General features: G+C 48.5%; 1 protein-coding gene across 1 annotated transcript; it reads right to left on the minus strand.

Annotated features, from left to right (window-relative positions):
- Nucleotides 1-1,863: 1,863 nt before the first annotated feature.
- SRP9 (signal recognition particle 9) lies at nucleotides 1,864-11,224 on the minus strand. The gene is made up of 3 exons (XM_055324095.1): nucleotides 11,065-11,224; nucleotides 7,750-7,818; nucleotides 1,864-4,198 (listed from the first exon to the last, which is right to left on the minus strand). Exons 1-3 carry the CDS (start codon nucleotides 11,134-11,136, stop codon nucleotides 4,079-4,081), a joined length of 261 nt encoding a protein of 86 aa, XP_055180070.1. The 5' UTR covers nucleotides 11,137-11,224; the 3' UTR covers nucleotides 1,864-4,078.
- Nucleotides 11,225-22,315: the final 11,091 nt, after the last annotated feature.

Here is a 22,315-nt window from a genome sequence, read left to right on the forward strand (position 1 = left end):
AAGACTACTTTTGCCACTGTGTCTGCATCCAGGGCCAACTGATGGAGGGCAGAGAGAAAAACACAATGGGAATTGGTTATACCCTCTTCGAGACAAAACTGTACGGGAGAGGAAGGGTCATCTCCCCAAGTTTTGGCTCCCGCAGGCTCCCACTGCCAGTAGTGGATGCTGTCACCAGCATGGGATTGCTGGGGTGAGATGGGGGGCAGTGTAAGAGAACACAAAAGAGTAAGAAAGCAATACAAAGGACTTCTGCACTCTCTTGGGTATATTAGAAGATCCCCTTGTACTCCTTGAACCAGACGGAGAGGGCTTGTGGCCTGTCTGCACCCCAGCATTCCTTTTTTTTTTTAAATTTTATTTATTCATGATAGTCACACAGAGAGAGACAGAGAGGCAGAGACACAGGCAGAGGGAGAAGCAGGCTCCATGCACGTGGGACTCGATCCCAGGTCTCCAGGATCGCGCCCCGGGCCAAAGGCAGGTGCCAAACCGCTGCGCCACCCAGGGATCCCCACCCCAGCATTCCTATCCATCATCCTTCCAGGGTGGAGTTTGGGCTGGGGGATACCAGAGGGGGAAAATGGTGAATTATCACTGGTTCAATGGTACTTCCAAGTCTCATCTTCTTCCTAATCCACCTGATGTTTTTTTTCAGAGTCCTCACACAGCTGCTTCATGCGCTCACAACTGTATTTGGTGAAAGAGTCATGGTGGCATGAGCTTGCTCCACCTTATCGGGAACCAGTCCAACTAGTGCTTTTTAAAGTTTATTCTCTACACCCAACATGGGCCTCAAACTCATGACCCTGAGACCAAGAGCTTCTCCCACTGAGCCAGTCAGGTGCTCCCCCAACTAATGCTTTTAATGTAAGGAAATGGTATGAAATATTTTAATTCTCTTCTCGCATCATCATAGATTTCAACTGTAGTAGCAAAAGAACATCTTCCCTGTGTTTAAAGAGAAGACTAAATATGATGATACTGCAATTACCACAAGGCATTTTTTACTAAAATGAGCAGAAGGAGTGCAATAAATGTAGGGATTTGGTTTTCAGTTTTATTTTCAGTAAGAAGAAAAGATAGGACCTTTAACCATTCTTGGGCAATTAATTTCACATTTCACTCATTTTGAATTAGTCTTAGAATACTCTGAAGACTATTACCATCATACAATTGTTAATGTTAGTTTTTCTAAGGGTAACAGAAAGTATCAACTATAAAATGCTGCCAACACTGCCTCTAATCAATGACTTAGGGCTGTGGGTGAAGAGACTTTGTGTATGAATAATAATATATATTATTAATATATTATTCACACAAACACACATTTTGGGAGAGAGAGAATGAGTATGAATGAGGAAGGAGAGGAGCACAGGGAGAGAGAGAGAGGGAGTATCTTAAGCAGGCTCCACGCCCCCACAGGCTTGATTTCATGACCCTGAGATCATGAGCTCAGCTGAAATCAAGAGTCAGATGCTTAACCAACTGAGCGTCCCCACAAGGCGCCCCGAGACTTTATATTTTTAAGACAGAAAGTTGGCAGACTAGGTACCCCAAGAGGGAGAATCCAATCCTTTACAGTAGAGAGTATATGTAGCCAAATAGCAATGTTTATTTAATGAACTCTGTGCTCCAAGGAGAGTGGGTCTTTAGAAGAGAAAAACAAAATGAAATTTTAACTGCAATACCCAGAATCCCAATTACTACAGTGACTTCATATGGATTACCTTAGTCAGCAGTGTTTGATCAAATATATTTCTAACATGTTTGCTAAAAACTAACCCAGCTAAGTGTGATTATGGTGTCAAGAAATACTTCATGATTACAAAAAAAAAAAAAAATATTGAGTATACAGCACTGTAATTTTCAGAATATATGAGTTGATGTTTTATTATTTATATGGTCTTTAAGAAATTTGATACATTTACCAATTAATTCTCTTAATATGTACAGACACAAATAAACGCAAGTTTTATATTTAAGGATTTCTGTTTCTCCCCAGTAAGAACACTCTCTATGGGGGCAGTTTTGTTTTGCTTCCCAACTGCCAAAAATGGCATTTAATAACAGACACAGCTCTCAGCAGAAAAGGCAGATGCTACCTCTAAATAATCCTTCAATGGAAATTATGAAATAAACCTTAAGAGCTACCCATACTTTTTGCCCTGAAAAATACAGCGACTACTTCTAGCGGCTACCATCTACTGAGCATTACAGTGTTCCAGGTACTGTACCAAGGGCTTACAATAGGTTCTACCATTTGATCCTCCTCATGTCCTAGGAATCCTGTCGGCCCAATTTCCAGAGAAGGAAGCAGGGGCTTAGAGAAGCATAAGACCACAGTTGGGAAGCAGGCCAGTCAAGACTGTAGCCCAGGCTGCTTGCTTGCAACTTCTGCTCTCCTCTCTCTGCTGTAAGCTACAAGGACTCAAGGAACCCAAATCCCAGGTCCTTCCTTTCAGGTTATTTTAATAAATATTTAACACTATTTTAATAAATAGTGTTAAAAAGCAGGTGTAAATGAGAACAAAGAAGGTCAAAAAATCCTCCAGTGAGCCCATTAATTCACCCCAATCCCCAAACCTCCTTTACTATTTGATGTTACTTATTTACTTATTTTATTTAATTTTATTTATTTATTTATGTGGGACAAAGAGAACCAGAGACATAGGCAGAGGGAGAAGCATGCTCCTTGCGGGGATCCTGATGCAGGACTTGATCTCAGGACCCTGGGATCATGACCTGAGCCAAGGGAGACACTCAGCCACTGAGCCACCCAGGCGCCCCTGATGTTACTTTTCTTAATCAAGAAAACCACCTTGCAAACAACAGACATCTTAAGAGAAAGTCATGTAATAAAAAGTACCAAGAACAAAATCAGGCTCATCAGGCTCATCTTACATTAAATGAATACAGTATATCTCAGTCAAAAAAATCATTAATTCTCGAGAAGTTATACACTTCAAGAGGAACAATGTATATTCATATAATATTTTACTCACTGACTTCTCTGAAACATGCAAAATTTCATGTGGCTGACAGAATTGTCCAGGTTAAAATGTTGCTCAACACGACAAAGTCCTAACAAAAAATATTTTAATGTAGGAAGCAACATGTGAACATTACATTGAGATGGTAAAACTGAGGTTACAATTATACGATAAATATCAAATGATATCCTTCTGGCTTAATGGAAAAAATAACAGTTGTGACAGTCATGTTCAACACCTTGGTTAAGTACAGGGAGAAACAGGCAGGAGTGGCACAGACATATGCAAAGATTTAACAGTTCAAATAATCTTTAGCCCTTCTGAGAAAATATAGATGGAAAATCTGTAGCAAATACTTGCGTAATATGGTGGTTCAGTCCACTAGTGATCATCTGTTCATGCGCTTCAAGTAAATGCAGTTGTTTTGAGCACTGGAAACTAGATTTAAAGCAAGGCCCTGCTCAACAAGCTAATGATACTACAAATCCCTTACATTCAAAAATACAGTTTAAGTTTGGAAAAGTTTTAGGTAAAGCATACTCATTTCCATGATTACTTTTAGATAGAACTGAGACTACATTACTATATTATACATAGTCAAGTACACTGCTGTGCACAGGTAATTCCAATTACCATATTTTATGTTTGTTGGTCATCAATAGCACAAACTTTATGCTCCAAAAGAAATACATCAATCCAGCAAAATGGTTAAATTTAATTTTCTTTTAAAGACAGATTAAATTTAAGGAAGAACTGCCTTTTACTGATATCTCATTTTCAAATTACTGGTACAAACTTACCAAAGAATTATTACGTATTTTGCTCCACATCAACCTGCAAAAGGTTTCCCAACACAGATGCATCATTTCTTGTTCAATTTTCAAAAATAAATAAAGGCTTTCTACCTGAAAGCATTTACGTTCCTAGCTCTCTAAAGTAAACATTAAAAAACAAAGTACAAAAAATGATCTCCCCACTTCTGAAGAGCCCACTTAGTTACATAAAGTATTTTCTTTCCCAACACTTTTTCTGATTCAAAAGATATTTACTTCCTAAGAACATGAAGGATCTTCATTTCAAACCCGTCAGTCTGTTTCCATGGCAACATTGCGGGATTCCTTGGCTACCATGAGTCGCATTAGTTGACTGTGGAATTTCTCAATCTTCTTTACATCTTGGGCTTGGTCTGTTCTATACACCAAACACTGTCAGAAAATTTAAAAGTACACATTAACTGTGTAAAACTAGATTATCAACAACATAGCAAATGTAGGATTGGGTACAAATAGAGAGTTCTTCCTACTGTGTTTTGCTCTATTCCCTCTAGAGGTCATACTAAGGCAGTTAACACTCAAGTTTCTAAGCCCCCAGCAATCGCGTTTCTTTAGTATCTTATAGTATTTCCAACTCCACTGCTGTAAGCAAAAAACTAAATGAACTCTAATAGAAGCTCCTCAAAAATGACCAATTAAGTAATATACGAAGTCCTGCTGTGGATCTGATGAGAATTGAAGGCTTAGAATCAGATTATTTTCTCCCTGGGATCTGGTCATGATTATCTAAGTTAAACTGGGTTTTAAATTGAGTTAATTCAACTGGGAAAAGCATACCAATATTAGGATGGCTTTCCCTACTCGTTAAATTGGGAAATGGGGCAGGGGTAGTAATGGTAATTTAAGAAAAAAAAAAATCCACATCCCTTGCTCACAGCTGGTCATGATCTAAATTAAACCAGATAAATCTGTCCAACCTTGATTTTCCAAAGGCTTACACAATTTTTAATCCAGACCAAATTCTTCCTTGCTATAAGTTAAATTCTTCAATAGATAGATACTTAAGATCTGCTTATGGTTTCTCCGAAACTATTTGTTCTTCTAGAGTCTTCAAAAATATCAAATTTAAGCTGGCAACTCTTTCCCTCATTTTGTAATAAAATGTCCATTTTTCTTTAGCCCATTTTAAGGCTTCACATGAGTCTTATAGGGAATGAATGATCCTACAATAATATTCATCAACTTAAGTAATTTATAATTCAATCTTATCATCCCTGACTGGTCTGAACTCATTTTGCCTTTAAAAATCACTCAAAATTGTTATCCATATATTGCAGAAATTTGTGTAACAATCTTGTAAAGAGGCCATAATAATTTCCATCATTTCAATTTCAGTACACCTGCTGTGTGAGGATCTATCTACATTGTCACTGCAGTTTGAGAGAAAAAATTTCAGATTCATATAAAATATTATACATCAGTTATGGGATTAGAAGAAATGATGCATAAATAGGATTATAAAAAAGTCAAAGCCACATGGTGATTATAATAAATGTAGCCTAAGACTGAGTTTCTGAAGGAATTAGTAGTTAAAACAAATTAGCAAGGGAAGTGTACACACTTTTCAAGAGTTATTAGAAAATAGTGTTTTTACCACTGGGAGTTGGTTCATATGTTTACTATTTAGGAGGATGGTTTTGTGTTTTAGCCTCCTCCAAATAGGGACCAATTCCAGTAGTTTTAAGAAAGAAAACCGAAGGCATTTTTCATATTTTGATTTTGTCACAGGAATCATCAATGTGACAAAGTTCTTGGCACTACTGCCATCCCTGTATCCTTAATTATGTTTAATCGTTACCAGATGCAAAGTCATCATTTTGAGATAAAGCCTTTTGTATCAAAATAAGTTCTGCACTTTTTCCTATTTTAAAACAGGACATGCCAACTTCTCCTCAGCAGATATACCTACGCTCTGTGTGCCCCTCACAACTGGGACGGTCCTCAATGTGAAGGCTCCAGGCTCAAGCACACATGTGTGGATGTACTAAGAGGCAGGCACTGATGCTAGGTACTTTCACCTGTGTGGTTTACTACCCACACCTCAATGAGGGAAGCAGACTACCACTATGACACTTTACATAAGGGACTGAGGCCCATAAAGCCAAACTTTTGGCCTGAACTTTTCCAAGGCCGAAACACTGGTAATGGCTAAATTAGGATTCAAGTCTCTTCACTCTAGGTCTAGCACACTACAGCTCAAGGTTCTCTTCATTCTTCATATTTTCAGTTACTTCAAATTTAATTGGTTCCTGGAAGACATGGTAATCATTAAAAGTCTGAATTTATGCAACCTCACAATGGAACCGTGAACACAAATATATAAAATCTAACATACGACCAGACAGATAGGGATTTTTAATCACTATGAAATTTTTAGAGAATTAATCTATTAAGAGCCTGTTTATAAGTGCTCTCTGGGTCAGGACACCATGCTAGTCACTGGAAACGTCTTTCTGCACCTTAGAGTCCCGAAACTCATAATCTACTACTAAAAAGACACACTTGATAAAACAATGGTGATACAGCACAAAAAGAGCCAAAAGAAAAGCAAGAGATGAAGAAATCCTTCTAGATGGGTTTTGAAAAGTCAGTCCCCATCTCGCCACCTAGGCCAGCAGTGGGATTCAGTGCCACAGTAAGAGAAAGGGACCAGCAGAGGCAGAGGTCTAGGACAACCCACCTCGTCTCAGGAGTCCCACAGCAACATGTGACAGACGGTAGAGGGGATGGGAGGCTGCAGTGACATCGTGAGTGATGAGGAGCCACTAAGTAAGCAGGGTTGTAACCACCGAATGTGCATGTTCAGAAATCCCTCTGGACAACTGGATCAACTCTCCCTCTCTCAACTCTCCCAGAGTTGATCCCCCTGGACAACTGGACAGCAGGGACACATTCGGGAGACTGGTCTAGCAGAGGAGCCAGGTGAGGGTGACACCCTCATCTTCAGGGAGCCACAGCAAAGATAGAGTGACCATGACAGGAACTGAGACGAGGGTGATCGAGCCAGTAGCTCCCACATGCCTGGGAGAGCACCTGGAGCATGTCAAGGATCAAAATACAAGCTCTTCAAGCTTGTCCAAGGGCCAGGGACATAAGAACAGGAGAGTTAACAGGAAGCAGAAGTTGGAGCAGAGACAAGGAGTCCCATTCCAGACAGGCTACTTGTGAGCGGCACCAAGGTAAGGAGGCCTAGCAGAGAGCTAGTCAGGAAGTCAGAAGAAAAATGTGAGCCAAATGTACAAATCTGGAGACAGACCTAGATTCAGGCAGCCCTGGGCTCCATGACTGAATGGGTGCCTCCAGAAGCAGTAGGAAAAGATGACCCAGGACAGAATCCTGAAGAAACCAGTATTTATCAGCAAAGAGTAATAAGACAGAAACAGAAAAATAAGATAAAATGGAGCCACAGATGCCAAAATAATTCCCACCAGAGTGGTTTTCTGTATCAGAAGCAGCAAGGAAGTCCAATAAGATGTGAACCGATGAGATTATCAGGTTTGGAAATTAGCGGCTGCTGTGGGGCTCTCAGCAAGAGTAGTTCAGTGGACAACTGCTGCATATAGCCATCAGGTGGCAGAGGGTCTTGGAAGTGATGAGACTGCGCAGCTAGGGAGGAGGGAAGGCACTACACAAAGCCATCATTTCCTCCCCCCATGCTCACAAGGAGCCCTCTATCCCATGTCCACTTTTAGTCTCTATGCTCCTTTGCTTAAGATCTGAAGAGAGTGATTAGGTTACACTTGACATACTGCATCAACAAAGTAAGTTATTTCCCCGAGCCCATGAACGTGGCTTCTAGAATGAGGTTTTTGACTTTGGAATGAAATGCAAAATAAACATTCTAATGGGTAATCTCCATAAATTCTATGTAAATAATCTCAAACAAATCTGGAAGTATGCAACAAATAAAAATGTATACTTACAACTAAATCATCTGTTACTTTAATACACAAACTCCCATCAGAATGCCTATATTTGAGAACCACACGTGCCTGAAATAAAAATACATATTTAGAAAAAATGACGTCAGAAAGCATTTCTCATAAATAATTTAGTCTTCGGGTATGCTAAAAAGGATCCTTTCAGAATTAACAGCCAAAACATCTAAAGGCATCTTTACTGTAATCACCATTATTGAAATGAGATACAAAACAGTATTCTAGTTCATCCTATTGCTATAATTTCTTAAAAAGACTTCTTAGAAAGTTAGATATTTATTTGCAACGTTTGAAGAGATATACTGAAAATTCCTGAAACACATCCATATTCAGGGAATGTCCATGAGACTCTTAGGGTGGTTTGGCATTAAGAATACCCAGATCTTGAGGCGTCTGGTGGCTCAGCTGGTTAAGCATCTCTTTTTTTTTTTAATTTTTATTTATTTATGATAGTCACACACACAGAGAGAGAGAGAGAGAGAGGCAGAGACATAGGCAGAGGGAGAAGCAGGCTCCATGCACCGGGAGCCCGATGTGGGATTCGATCCCGGGTCTCCAGGATCGCGCCCTGGGCCAAAGGCAGGCGCCAAACCGCTGCGCCACCCAGAGATCCCCCATTTTTATTTTTTTAAATGACAGATTCAAAATAGCGTACTGCAGTGGAGTCCGTTTTTTTGCTGACCAATATAAATAACTCTTGTTTAACTGGCTGTTTAAAAAAGTGCCTGTATCTACAAGCCAAAATAGGAACCTAATTTTTAAATGGTTATGATGTAAAAACAGAAGCCTCAAGACAATTCTGGAAACTAAAGGAACAGGGCTGTGAAGAGCTGTCACCTCAGCTTTTCCCATGTCTCTGCTCCCCTGGGATTGGAGGGGTAGGGGTGGGAAAAGGCACAGCACTCTGAGATGTGTTTTGATGAAGGAAAAAAGGGAACTCACCAAGCACTTACACAAATTACAATAATTAGATTATCTGTAGATACCTGATTATATATATTGGGCTATTTAAATCAATTCTACGTGTTTTAAAAAATTCAGTTCTCCAAAAACAAAAAGAAACTTTAAAATGTATTAAGCCTAACAACTATGTAAAGTTTTAACTCTCAGTTAGAAAAACGCTGGTTGGCTTCATGAGAAGTCAGAGTTAAAATCTCCAAGGTACTATCAGAGCATCTATTTTGTGACTGAGGGGCATCTAAGTTACCAGGTCAGATGCCACAGAGAGAAAGCAATCAAGATTCTTGCTCTCTTAGGAACTTTGAACTCAACCAACCAAAGTAACCAAACACAAGACAGCATGAATGAAGTCCTTTTATAGGGGGATATACAGGTGAAATGCTCAAAGAGAAAACAGTGCTTTAAGTTGGGGGAAGGGGACCTGTTAAAAGGCTTCACAAAGGGTGGCCGTTGCAACATGCATGCTTCAGGGAAGAGGGTAGGACAGAGGTGAAGCAGCAGTGTGAATGAAGACCTAAATTCTGAGGATGCTGGATGGGGTGGGAGGACAAAGCCAGAGAGGCTGGAGAGGGTCACACTGTGGACTGGGAGTCTGTGCTTTACCCGGCGATCAACGGGAAACCAGTATTTAAGTGGGAAACGGAAGGAATTCCATTTCTGTTTTTGACAGTTGTGGCACGAGTGAAGGAGGGATTAAAAAGGCAGATGGACTGAGAGGTTGTAACGTGGTCCAGCAGTAATGCCACCTTCAATGAGAGCAACGTGAGAGAGAATGGTAAGGGGTGACAGGTACACTCGACAGCCCAGGAGGGTGGGAGAGAAGACAGAGAATCCTGTAAAACAGGTTCCGAGTCTCCTATTGTTCTGGCTGTGTGGACTAGCAGAGACAGCACAGACTTGGGGTTTAGAGAACTGGGTTCAGGTATTAGCTTTCTCTCTTAGACCAGGCAATCCAGTTAAGGCATCAAAGACTGTCCATCAGTCTACCTCCAGACACTGTCTTGACTGCTCACATAAATCATATCCGTAAGGACGTGTCATGCAAAGTGCCTGTCACATACAAGGCACTCCAGGACACTGCTGGCCAAGGTCCTCTCCCCATTCCTCCCCTCCCCTATCTAAAAATCAGAGCTGAAACCCAGCAAAGTTTCTAAGCCCCGGACTTCCCCGTGGGGTGAAGAGCTGAGAAGCTCCCCATCCTGCCCCTTCTAGACCGGCTCTGTTCACAGCCCACCTTGTGTTCACCTTCCTACCACATTCTTAAAGCAGGACTGCTCTTGATGTCAGGGTTTCAAACATTCTGTGTACTGTGGGCAAACTTCTGGACAAAAATCCTGTATCGTTTTCAGGGTGCGCTGCTTGCGTGGATACACATGTCCCTACAACAAGGGGGGGGGGGCTGGAGGTGGTGTCAACCCAACGGGAGTGCCAGAAACCCTGTCATACACAAAATACCCGATTTCAAACATAACCTAACTCATTTCATCATCTGCTACTATTACATCATTTTATTGTAAAGAACGGATAAACACTGTTTCAGGGCTTCTTGTTACTCATCTAGGTCTAAAAACCTACCAAGACCTTTTCTTTTCTTTCTTTCTTTCTTTCTTTCTTTCTTTCTTTCTTTCTTTCTTTCTTTCTTTCTTTCTTTCTTTCTTTTTTTTTTTTTTTTGACTGGCGAGGAGCTATTTTAAACCGTCTGTGGATCTGACACCAAGATAAGTGAAAACCGGAGAGGAAGAGAAATCAAGGTCTGAACGCTGCAATCCCCGTCACTGGGGCTTCTGGGCCCTTTCGGAAGGAGCTCAGGCATCTATTCGTGGCAACGTCTGCGGGGGCTACGAATGGGCCCCTACGCTTCTGTGTCGGGGCGTTTCCCTGAGAAGAGGGTGCAAACACGCTCGTATACTCGAAGCACTGACCTCCGACTGAGAAAGGCCCTCGGGTCTAAGGGGTGTGCACGCCTCCGAGCTGGCGCGGCCTTCAGGGCCTGGCGGCGGCGGCGGCACGTCCCCGCAGTCCGAGGCGCGAGGGGCCGCGACGCCGCAGACCGGCGGGGAGGGGTCTGGAGGCCGCCGCCGCAGGGGGAGGAGCCGGCCGGCAGAGACACGTAAACCACCCGCAGCACCACGGAAGCTCGGGGCTTGGGGGCGGGGAAGGCGGCCCGGGGCGCCCTGGGGGACCCGCCGAGACCCCTCCCGAGCCTCGGGGAGGAGCCCGTGGATACCACGACGCCCGGCGGGGTCGGGCTGGGCTCACCCCCCGCACCTCTGGCGGCCGCGCGGACCGCAGGGAAGACATCCTGACCCGGGGCGAGCCAGCGGCCCCGCGGGGACGCACCTTCATAGGGTCGGCGAGGTAGAGTTTCTCGGCCGCGCGGCTGAACTCCTCCCAGGTCTGGTACTGCGGCATCGTGGGTCCGCAGCGGACGCAGGGAGGGGGCGCGGCCCGGCCCACCTACCACCTACCTCGGGCGGCCAGAGACCGGTGCGGGGGGGAGGGGGGGCGCCCAGCGGCCCAAGATGGCGGCGCCGCCTCGCACCACCGCCTCGTCCCATTGGACAGCCCGGCCCGGCCTCGCCCAATGGAAAGGAGGGATGCTGCCGGGAGGGGCGGAGCCCCGAGCCGGCGGCTCTGGGAGCTCGCGGGAGAAGTCGAGAGCGGGGAGCCGGGGGGAAGGTGCGGACAGCGCCCCCGTCCGGACCGGAGGAGCGAGGGCGGGACTGAGTGGTCAGGCCCGGGGTTCCTGCGGCCCCCACGCGGCGCCTGCCCGCCCGCAGCCTGGCCGAGAAGGGGAGACGCGGACGCAGGCGCGCAGCGGGGCAGTGTGTGCGCTGGAGCCCCGAGGAGGCGCGGGCGCGCGGGGCCGGGGCGCGGCCGCTGTGTTCCAGATCTCGGGTGGACGGCGGGTGTGGGCGTTAGGGGAGGGGGAGAGGAAGCGGGAGGAGGCTCTGCAGGCAGCGGGGTGACGTGGAGGAGCACCCGGCCTTCATCAAGTGGACGGAGGTGTATCTTACAGGGAAACACGCCGGCTTTAAGCCTGCAGCCCGGGGGCACCTGGGTGGCTCAGCGGTTGAGCGTCTGCCCTCCGCTCGCTCGGGCGCGATCCGGGGGCCTGGGATCCGGGCCCGATGCAGCTCCCCGCAGGGGGCCTGCTTCCCCTCTGCCTGTCTCTGCCTCTGTGTGCCTCTCATGAATGAATACATAAAATCTTAAAAAAGAGACATATAGTGTGATGCACTCTGACTAGGCTATACGTATACACACGGGTCACAAGGCAACACGCCCAGGAGCACAGTCAGGAAGGGAAGTCCAGAAAGTCCCATCGTGCTACTTTGTATTTAACCGCCCCCCACTCCCCCCCGCCGCCCCCCTCCCCCCAGGCCGGCACTGGTCTGCTTTCTGCATACTAGATTAGTTTTTCCTGTCCGCTACATTTTATGGGGCTCCAGCTGCACACCCACCCCCAACTACATTGCGAACCCAAAGGCAGGGAGACCTCTTGAGATGCTCCTCCAGGAGTAGAGGCAGGGGTGCCAGGGATCTGAGTTCGGGCCCTAGCAGGGGAGTGGACAGGTGCATGCAGACTTGGGGAGGGGCCTGCTGAGTCATTGGCCCAGACCAACGGAGGCTGGTGCCACTGGCTGGCACAGGGGAGAGAAAACAAGAGGTGGGGGAGGCTGGGGAAGACCATGCGGGTGGAGCCGTCTGGTAGCCAAGCTGGATGTCTCCATCTGAAACTCCAGCAGGGGTGTGAAATAGGGCGTCATAGATCCCTCCTCCAGGGAACAGGCACACGAACACAGGGTGAGAGAGAGGGAGCAGAGCCTGCAAGAGGCAGAGGAGAGCTTGTCAGATAAAAGGAGGCCGGGAGGGTCTGCGACAGGCACAGGTTCTAAGGAGGGAGGAACCAGTCTGATCTCAGGTGGCAGATGGGGCACAAGTACACCGAAAGGAGTCGACTGATTGCACTCATTGGTAACCTCGGCCAGAGGAGCCTCAGTCACACTGGGGTCTGGGTGGAATTGGCCGGAAGAGGTGGAGAAGTGGAGGCAGCTGCTTTACACGCGTCTGAACAGACCCCCAACAATACGCAGAAGAGATCAGAACGTGGCCTGAAGACATTACTAAAGAAAGAGTATTATTTTTCTTATTTTATTTATATTTATTTTTTTATATTTATTTTATTTTTTTTTTGTAGGTCCATGCCCAGCATGGAGTCCAGCCAAGGGCTTAAACTCAGGACCTGAGCTGAGGTCAAAATTCAAACGTTTAACCGACTGAGCCACCCAGGTACCCTGGAAGAGTGTTATTTTTTATTTTTATTTTTATTTTTATTTATTTATTTATTTATTGATTGATTGATTGATTGATAGTCACAGAGAGAGAGAGAGAGAGAGAGAGAGAGAGAGGCAGAGACTCAGGCAGAGGGAGAAGCAGGTTCCATGCACCAGGAGCCCGACGTGGGACTCGATCCCGAGTCTCCAGGATCGCGCCCTGGGCCAAAGGCAGGTGCTAAACCGCTGCGCGACCCAGGGATCCCGAGTGTTATTTTTTAAGATGGAATGAGTTTGTGCCTGTTTGTGACTTTAAGAGAAGGAATCCTAAGAGATGTGAGGGCTTATCAATACAAGGGAAGAGGAGAAGAAGATCTAAGGGAGAACAGGAAAGGGAGGACAAGAGATAACAGGTGCATGAACGGGAGGAGGCCCCCCACTGTCCTGGGGGCAATGGGGAGGAGGAAAAGCTGAGTGACATGTAGGTGAGAATCTACACAGGAGGGCAAGCATTTATTTGGAGCCCTGAGAAGATTTGGAAAAGCCGTCATAAGAAATGAGTAAGGAAGCAGACCAGAAACCCAGTATGTCCAACAGAGCTGAAGGCCCAGGTGGAGATCATACTCCTGGAAGAGCCCTAATCTGCACATTTTGGGATCTCTTTCCATTACCATCCAGAAGTCTGGCTCTTGCAGTGGAAAAGACACAAAGTAGGGATTTGCAGTGTACATGAGACAGGAAGACAAGTGGACAGCAATGTTGAAGGTACTGGCAAGAGCATGATTGAAGTGATAAATCACAGGATCTAGGCTAGGTTGGTGGGTATTTAACTGGTTCAAAAGAGAGTTTCAGGGACGCCTGGTTGGCTCAGTGGTTGAGCATCTGCCTTTGGCTCAGGGCATGATCCCAGGATCGGAGGATCGAGTCCCACATCAGGTTCCTTGCAAGAAGCCTGCCTCTCCCTCTGCCTGTGTCTCTGCCTCTCTGTGTGTGTCTCTCATGAATAAATTAATAAAATCTTTAAAAAGAGAGAGAGCGAGGTTCAGGGACCAAGGTGTCAAGGACATCTGGAGGTTGGATATTAGGAAAGAGGAGCTGAAGTTACAGTTGGATGAGATTTCAGAGGAGCAGTAGTTCCTGGTGAGGCTGAGTTATCCATACTTAATGAATGTCACCAATAAGAAAGAGGATGGGATGAAGAAGATGACTAGGGGCCAGGGACTTGGGTATTGAGAATGGGGTGGGAGAGCAGCAGTGAGGGGCAGAGAGGGCAGGGTCGGGAAGAATGACCCTCTGGGAGGAGGGGTTTTTGCCTGGAGGTGAAGACAGTAGAACTTGAGACAATGACACCTTTGCCTTCTGTCACAATGAGGGACATAATGTCTACCTTGGGCAAGTGTAAGGCAGATCCAGTCCTTGCCTCCTAGAGACCATAGCTTTGGGAGGAGGGGACAGTGGATCAGGGATTTCATTGGTGAGGGTGCCCAGCACTGGGGGTTCCTGCATCCCTGAGCTTGGCGCAACTCCAGCCCCTGAAGACAGAGAAACCAGGATGGTGTGAGGGGAACTGCCCTGGAACATTCCAGTGTCCCCCCCACTACACTCAATGCATTCTCTAAAGCAGGTTGTTTTCCAGCTGTAGAGACATGGCTTGGGAAAGGCTATCTGAGAGTGCCCCTTATTAATTGTACTTGGCTTCATTTTCACACCCATGGATCCCATCTGGGCATTAAAACAACCCTGTGAGGGCAGTTCTCCAGCCCTTATCACAATTCTGAAAATCTGAAAAGCTCCGACAAACAAAAGTATCTTAGTAACTCCATTGGTAGAAAAGTTGACCTCTTAGAAGGTTGTTTGGAGTCTTTAATTGTCCCACCTGGTGTGTTTGAGGACAGGGTGGAGCCCGGTCTTTGCTTGTGGCATCACATGGTGCATGGCAAGCGTGCCATATTCCCTTTGTGTAATCCAACAAGCTGTGGATTCCCAAACACATGTGACTTCAAGGATTCTGGACAAGGGATTATGGATCTGTGCGACTGTCCTCTCTAGCTGATGAAGAAACCAAGTTTGAGGGGTGCCTGCCCGGCTTAGCCCGTAGCGCATGAGATTCTTGATCTCATGGATGGGAGTAGAGATTACTTAAAAAAAAAATCTTGGGGCTCCTGGGTGGCTCAGTGGTTGAGCATCTGCCTTCAGCTCAGGTCGTGATCCCGGGGTCCTGGGATCAAGTTCCGCATCAGGCCTCCCTGAAGGGAGCCTGCTTCTCCCTCTGCCTATGTCTCTGACTCTCTCTGTGTCTTTCATGAATAAATAAATACAATCTTAAAAATAAAGATAAACTCCAAAAACCCAAAATCTTAAAAAAAGAAAGAAGAAAGAAAGAAAGAAAGAAAGAAAGAAAGAAAGAAAGAAAGAAAGACACCAAATCTAAGAATAAATTATACTCCACAGACTGACTGGCACAGGACTTTACTCTTCATTGGGCAGCCAGTGGCAAGCCAGCAGGTGTTAAACACAATAGGAAGTGGTATGATTAATTTTGATTTTTAGAAATTGTAACCAGTAGTAAGAGGGGAGCTGGACCCATGGAAGGGAGCCTGGGCGCAAGGTGGAAACCAAAAGCCTTTGCCTCCTTGATCACTGTCCTGTCTTCAGGATTCCCAGCATTGCACTTCCATTGATCCCCTGAGCTGGGTCCCCACTGACCTTCACGTTGCCCTTCTCCCAGGCAACTCTCAATCCCTTGACTAGATTATTCAGCTGCGCTTAAGGCACTGGCCACCCTGCCGTCTTAAAACCTCCCCAGCCGCTGGCTTTTCTGACCTCCTTCTCCCTTGCCTGCCTTCTCCCCTTGGGGCCTTACTGCTCTGGCTCTCTGCTGGTCCCCAGCGCCCCCAGCTCCGCCAGCAGTGGGCCAGAGGCACCAGATGGAGCTCACCCTCTATGGTTCTTCCTGGGCCATACGCACCCGTCCCGGATTTCTGCTCAGCTCTGCCCTCCTCCCTGAGCCTGACTCTTGTATCCATGCCTGTCAGGCCCTTGGCTAACCCAAGTTCCACTTGGGGAGATGAACGTAACTTCTCAGCAAATCGCAGCAATTTATGAGCGATGCTTGTGATGCCTTCTTTTTTGCCTATTTTACTATTGCTCTTGGCAAATTAAGCCACTCCTATCCTGGGTTTGACCACCAGGAATTCAGTACCTGTGCCTTACAGACCTTCTATGGGCCAGTCGTGTGCAGGGCGAAGTTCTTTAAGTGAATGAGGTCAGGGCAGAAGTAATAAGGCAAATCCATGAATCCCTGTCACCGGAGATAGGAAGCGTGTCACGGGGGAGGAGAGAGCAGTGTAACCCACGAATCTGGCAGAGCATGTGGACTTCCCTTTCCCTTGATCTTCCCCCAAAGGAGAAAGGTTTTATTGTTTTTAAGATAGAAATGACCAACTGAACTGTCCTGCTTGAAGCCTTCTTGTTTCCTGGGGTGACTTCCAAACATGGTCAGCACCCTAGGGGGGTCTAGTTCACGAGCAGGTGTAGGTCCTACAAGGGATTCTGAGGTTAATAATCAGTAACAGTCCTCGACACCGCAGCTTGCCAGAGGCTGTGGGTTGTTATGTTGGTTTTCAGGCGGTGTTCGTGGAAGCCACTATGTGCCAGGAGTTAAAGCAGCTGCTGTTCCTCCAGTACCTTCCTGGGTTACATGGAGTCAAAGCGAAACAAATAGGGTAAGAGGAGCCAACCGAGAAACCGGTTGGTCGGGTGGCTGTGTCCAGAATGGGGAAGGAAGGAGACCCAGGGCGGCCTGCTACTGACGGACAGACGGATGCGGCCCCAGCAGCGTGGGCCCGGTGTCCAGCGGAGGGCAGTGGTGTGCAGAAAGTCCAGGGCGCTGCCCCCGAAGGATCTGGTCCCTGGGGAGCCAGCCTTCTGCCCAGCTTAGCCAGGGAAGCCGCCCGTACCTTTGGTTACATTTTGTTCAAATAACGCTTCCTTTCTGGAGACCGCCTGAGAGCTTGCTTGTTTGCCAGGAACCTCCAACCCAGTTTAATTCATTAATGACTTATTGAGCACCATTCCGGGGCTGCCGTGACAGCAAAACCGGGTGCAGGAAGCTTCCAGGCTACTGAGAGCCGAGGGCACAGGGGTGAGGCAAGATGACAAAGCTGAAGGCAAAGCTGAATGAGCGTTTATGGAGCATCCATGATCACGGGTGCCTGGCACGCTGGGGAGTCGGGCAGCTCTAAGCATTCCCTCCCTCCCAGGTGCATGGGGCGGGCTCGGCCAGAGCTCAAGACCAAACCCTATAAGGTGGAACTGTATAAAAGGCCACCAGGTCTCCCTGGTGTGTCCGAGGGGGTAGCCCAGGGCTGCCCCAGGGACCCACCTCTGGCACACCCCAACCACCCCAGCCTGTGGCCTGAAGTCCTGGAGCTGCCCCGGGGACAGTCGGATTGCCTTGCGGCTGGGAGGGACAAAGGTAGAGCAAGAAGTTACCCTAAGAGACAACGCTCCTTCCTAGGAGCCAGGCTGAAGGGGTGCTCAGAAGCCACAGAAGCTCCCCGGAGGGTAAAGGCATTCCCCAGGTGAGCTCAGAGCTCCTGGAGGCTGTCTCTAGGTGCTCCAGGTACATGCCGCTCTGAGAATGCTGACGTTGCCATACATTGGGTAGGTAATGATCCTGACGCCTCCCCCCACCCGCCTCCTCAAGTAGCTCCATGCCCAACGTGGGGCTTGAACTTACTACCCTGAGATCAATAGTAGCAGGCTCTACACTGAGCCAGCCAGGTGCTCTGGGGCAGGTCATGATCTCTTTTGGGTGAAGCCGATTTAAGCAGAATGAAAACATCTCATGAACAGGGAGAAAAACTCCCCCCCCCCCCCCAACGTGTGTTGAGAGGGAACAGGTTCTGATCAAAGACCACCCCCAGTGTTTCCTTCTCTGGAGGCAGCTGGGGCAGGCCAGGTCAGATCTGCCCAAGCCCTGCTGCTGGCTGTTTTAAGGCAGGGAGGTGCCCCAAGATCCCTAAGCTCCTGGCTTGCCAGTTGCATCTGAAATTGATTGAAATGAAATGTAAACCCCAGTAGCCGGGAAGGAAAGGTCAGAATTTTACCCCTGTGTGCTCCCCTCCCTGGCCTGGGTCCCATCACTGCTCAGGTTCCCTTGCACTGCCCACGGGCCCCAGAGAATGGCTTCATTGTCCGCCAGACAAACCCAAATAGCAGCATCTTCTGTTCTCTGCCTTAGGGAGATTCACTTGAAACCCCAAAGTCCCAGATGTGGGCGACAATGGGGATGGTTGTTGCAGAGTAGTGAGCCTGGAACAGATGAGAGGCAGGTATAGGGAAGACAGCCCGTGTGCTGGGCTGGGCTGCAGGAGAGCCACTGCATTAACCCAGTTAGCACTGGCAGGAGTTCTGTTAATCACCAAAGAAGTGCCAGTGGGGAAAGAGGACAACCAGCTGGTGGGGGACTCGAGGGGCAGGAGGGGACGGCCCTGGAAAGAAAGGACGGGCACTTATTTCTAGGCTGGTAAATGCTATTTTTATCATTTTTTAAATGTTCTGGATTTTTTTCCCTAACCATGCCCTGGAGCATTTGGATGAACTGTTTGCATTAATTAATAAATCAGATGACATCTCCACTCAGCGGCGGGCTGTGCTTTGGAAACCCTCTGGGTGGCCCAGGCAGTGGTGACTGCAGGCTCCTGATTGATCCCAGCTGCGGTGTCTGTCCTGTCATTCAGTCCCCTCAATCCACATGTCCTGAGAGCCTACTTGGTACTCATCTGGGTTTTGTGAGAGGAGTGGTGGGGGTTGGCCCAGCACAGGAGCAGCAGCGTCTGGGCACAGGGCTAAGCTATAATAAGCAGCATTTACAATCAAGTCACAATTCTGCTGAGCTGGTAAGGCACAGGTTTCCTGCGGGTGGGAATCAGGAAAAGCTGCACAGGGGTGCTAGGTTTTGAGGGCAAAGGTCAAATGGTGATAAGCAGAATGTCCAGGCTTTTGGATGCAGAGGGTGTGAGCAAAGGCATAGAGACAAGCTTTTGGGGAGCAGGTGCAGCCTTCCCCGGGGAGGGGGGAATGCCTGGAGTTCCATGAGCTTAGTAGCAGAGACGCCCCACACGGCCACTTGGGAGAGAGTGCTAAAAGGGGGCAGTGACCCTGGAGACCTCGTGGGCAACGTGCTCTCATTCCTCCCACCCCACCCTTAAAAAGACTGTGTCTTTTTAATTTTTTTTAAAAAGATTTTATTTATTTATTTGAGAGAGACAGAGGTAGTGAGAGAGCACAAGCAGGAGGAGAGAGAGAAGCAGACTCCCCACTGAGCAGGGAGCCTGACCTGGGACTCGATCCCAGGACCCTGAGATCATGACCTGAGCCAAAGGCAGATACTACACCCACTGAGCCACCCAAACACCCCTGAAGGCTGTCTTTCCTTAGAGGAGCTTTGTGTGGGGCTGCGGGAAGTGGAGCACATGTAAACCCAGTCTTCACTGCAGCGATGGAGGGAGAAAGGGACACCCACTGAGGCCAGAGCACGGGGTGGAGAAGATAAGCCGGGGCCCAGGGGAAGTCATGATTGTACTCAGACCCCGGAGCGTTGTCCCACAGTCCCCCACCCCCTCACTCCAGCACAGCCCTGCTCCTCCTTAGACGCTCTCCCACTTCCCACCCCATACAGCCTTCCAGCTGCTGCCAAGGAGGAAAGTGGGCCAAGGTGGGGAATCTTGTGTCCCCATGTGTGACGAGTTGCAAGGCAGGTGTGTCCGGTCACTCAGGCTCCTGTTAAGCTCTGCTGACCCTTATGGTCTGTCTTCAGGATGCAGGAGCTAGGGGCAGGCACTGACCTTTGTTTTTTGTTGTTGTTGTTTTGTTTTTTTTAAAGATTTTATTTATTCATGAGAGACACACAGAAAGAGGTAGAGACACAGGCAGAGGGAGAAGCAGGCTCCCTGTGGGGAGCCCGATGTGGGACTTGATCCCAGGAACCCGGGATCATGCCCTGACCTACCACTGAGCCACCAAGGTGCCCAGGCACTTACCTTTGTAACCAAATACTCAGAGTCCTGCAGAGTCCATACTTGCCAATGACCAGCAGGATGACATATGGAATGATTAACCCCCACCACAGTTTTTAGGAAACATTCTTTCTTAATCACTGACTAGGGGGGATTTCTGCCTCTCCAGAGACATCTCAGGCATGTGTGCTCAGATGGATGAGCCATTGCATGCATGGGGCCAGGGCTGGGAAACATGTCCATCTTGCCTTTTAAACCTCCTTTCTTCTGGGGACAAGTGATCAGCACCTCCTGGGCACAGCCTCCCTCTTTCCATTGGGGTTTGAAACCACACAGGCTGCTGGCAGGCACTCCTTCCCTCCAGGATGGTATCTGCATGGAACCGGCAGGTACCCTAGAGCTCTCTGCACACAACCCCAGGGCACCCCCTGTTCTCTGAGCAGTGGCCCCAAATCACTCTCACTCCTTCTCTGGTGTCATAACTGCCTGGCAACATGCACCTGATCCTGGTTCCCTGGGCTGCCAGGCTGGGGGCTGAGGGGATGGCCACCTTCTTCCCTGCTCCCTCGCTCCCTGCTCTCACAAGACCCACAGAACTCCTGAGGCCACGGGGTTTGGAGGTTGACTCATCTGCCAATCAGAGGGCACCTCAGTGTGGGGCATCCTCTAGGGGTGAGCTCCCATCTGTTCTGGGCAAGAAGAGACTGATGGGTCTCAGGCTCACCCGTGCAGAGGTGGGACAGCTGCTGTGGAAGTGCAAGGGGAGGTGGCTGGGCCATGGTACCATGCCCACAGGGCTTCCCAGTGTCCCCTTGAGAGCCCTGGCACATCTTGGAGGCCCAGGGGCAGCCCTAGGTAAGCCCTGACCATGGAGCTCCAGCTGCCAGCACAAACAGGCCTTTAAGAGCCTCCTAACATCCTGGGGTACAGAGTGCAGGTAGGATAAGTGGCAATCGATGGCCACTGTGTCACTTTCTGCCATGGCCCCAGGGGCCAGGCCCACCACCTCTCCCAGGGCTCCAGGGAGAGAGCTGCCTTGAAGCTGGCCTTGAATCCCCATGGCCTGTCTTGGTGTTGGGAAACCTTGCAGCTGCTCTGGGCCGGCAGAGCCTTCTCCCGCTGACTTGGGGGTTTTTGGATCAGGGTGTTGGTGAAGCAGAGTTTTGGCAAGAGCCTTGGCAGCCGCTGCCAGGAGGAGGCTGAAGGGAGATAATTAGACCTGGTAATTGGTTTGCTTTTTGCTTTCTTACAGGCACCAGTGACTGTGGCCTTGAGGGGAGCAGGGAACACAGGACGGAGGGGAGCGGTTGTTCCCCAGGACCGAGGCTGAGCTGTCCCAGGCTGAGGGGAACATGCTGGGCTGGCTGGCCAGGCGTCCTGCCACGTCCTGGCACATCTGTCTGTCTGTGGCTCGCTTCTCTGTGCCCCATGCTGCCCCCAGCACAGCCATGGCGGTTTCTGCTCCCTGGGCCGTGCTCACCCATGTCCTCACCAAGCCTGGGACCAGGTGACCTAGAACTTCGAAGCTGAGGGTCCTCAGCTGGAGTTCCCCAGCTCTGGCCCCTCTGAGAAGAGCTTGTGCGGGGACTGTGGCGAAGGCTTTGGTTTCTGGGCAGAGCAGAATCATCGTTTTCCCCAGAGAAGCTTGCTCTCAGGGTGGTTTCCAGGCCCCCGTCCCTCCAGACCAGATGGCTCGTTATAGATCTCAGTGTGCAACTTGCTGTCTCTGTGGGCACACGTTCTGGATTTGTCCCAACCTGAGCAGCTGATTCACCAGGACGTTCTGGGAAGTCCTCACCATTTGATTCCACCTCAGCACATCAGCACAGAAGCTGTGAGTCAGATTTCCAGCTTGTATGGGGAGTCTATTGATCCTGGGGCCAGACGCAGAGGTGTTGTCTGGGGGCCGACGTCAGGACTCAGCCTGGGGTGCCGGGAGCTCCCTGTTAGGTCTGCAGAGCTGGTACTGCCTTCAGAGGAGCTCATTACTCAGAGTCCATCAGATGATGGACTGTTGTTGTTTTTTTGTTTTTTAAGATTTACTTAGTTATTTTGGAGACTGAGAGCATGAGTGGGAGGAACAGAGGGAGAAGGGGAGAGAATCCTAAGCAGACTCTGTGCAGAGCCTGGAGCCTGATGTGGGGCTCGATCTCATGGCCCTGAGATCACGACCTGAGCTGAAACCAAGACCTGGACACTCAACTGATGGTGCCACCCTGGTGCCATCTCGGGACCCCAGAGGATGGACTGTTCTGTGGCTGTTCAGGGTCTTGGGAAAAGCAGAGAACATAG

The sequence above is a fragment of the Nyctereutes procyonoides genome, unplaced genomic scaffold, assembly GCF_905146905.1.
Source record: "Nyctereutes procyonoides isolate TBG_1078 unplaced genomic scaffold, NYPRO_anot_genome, whole genome shotgun sequence".
In the NCBI taxonomy this organism is placed as follows: domain Eukaryota; kingdom Metazoa; phylum Chordata; class Mammalia; order Carnivora; family Canidae; genus Nyctereutes; species Nyctereutes procyonoides.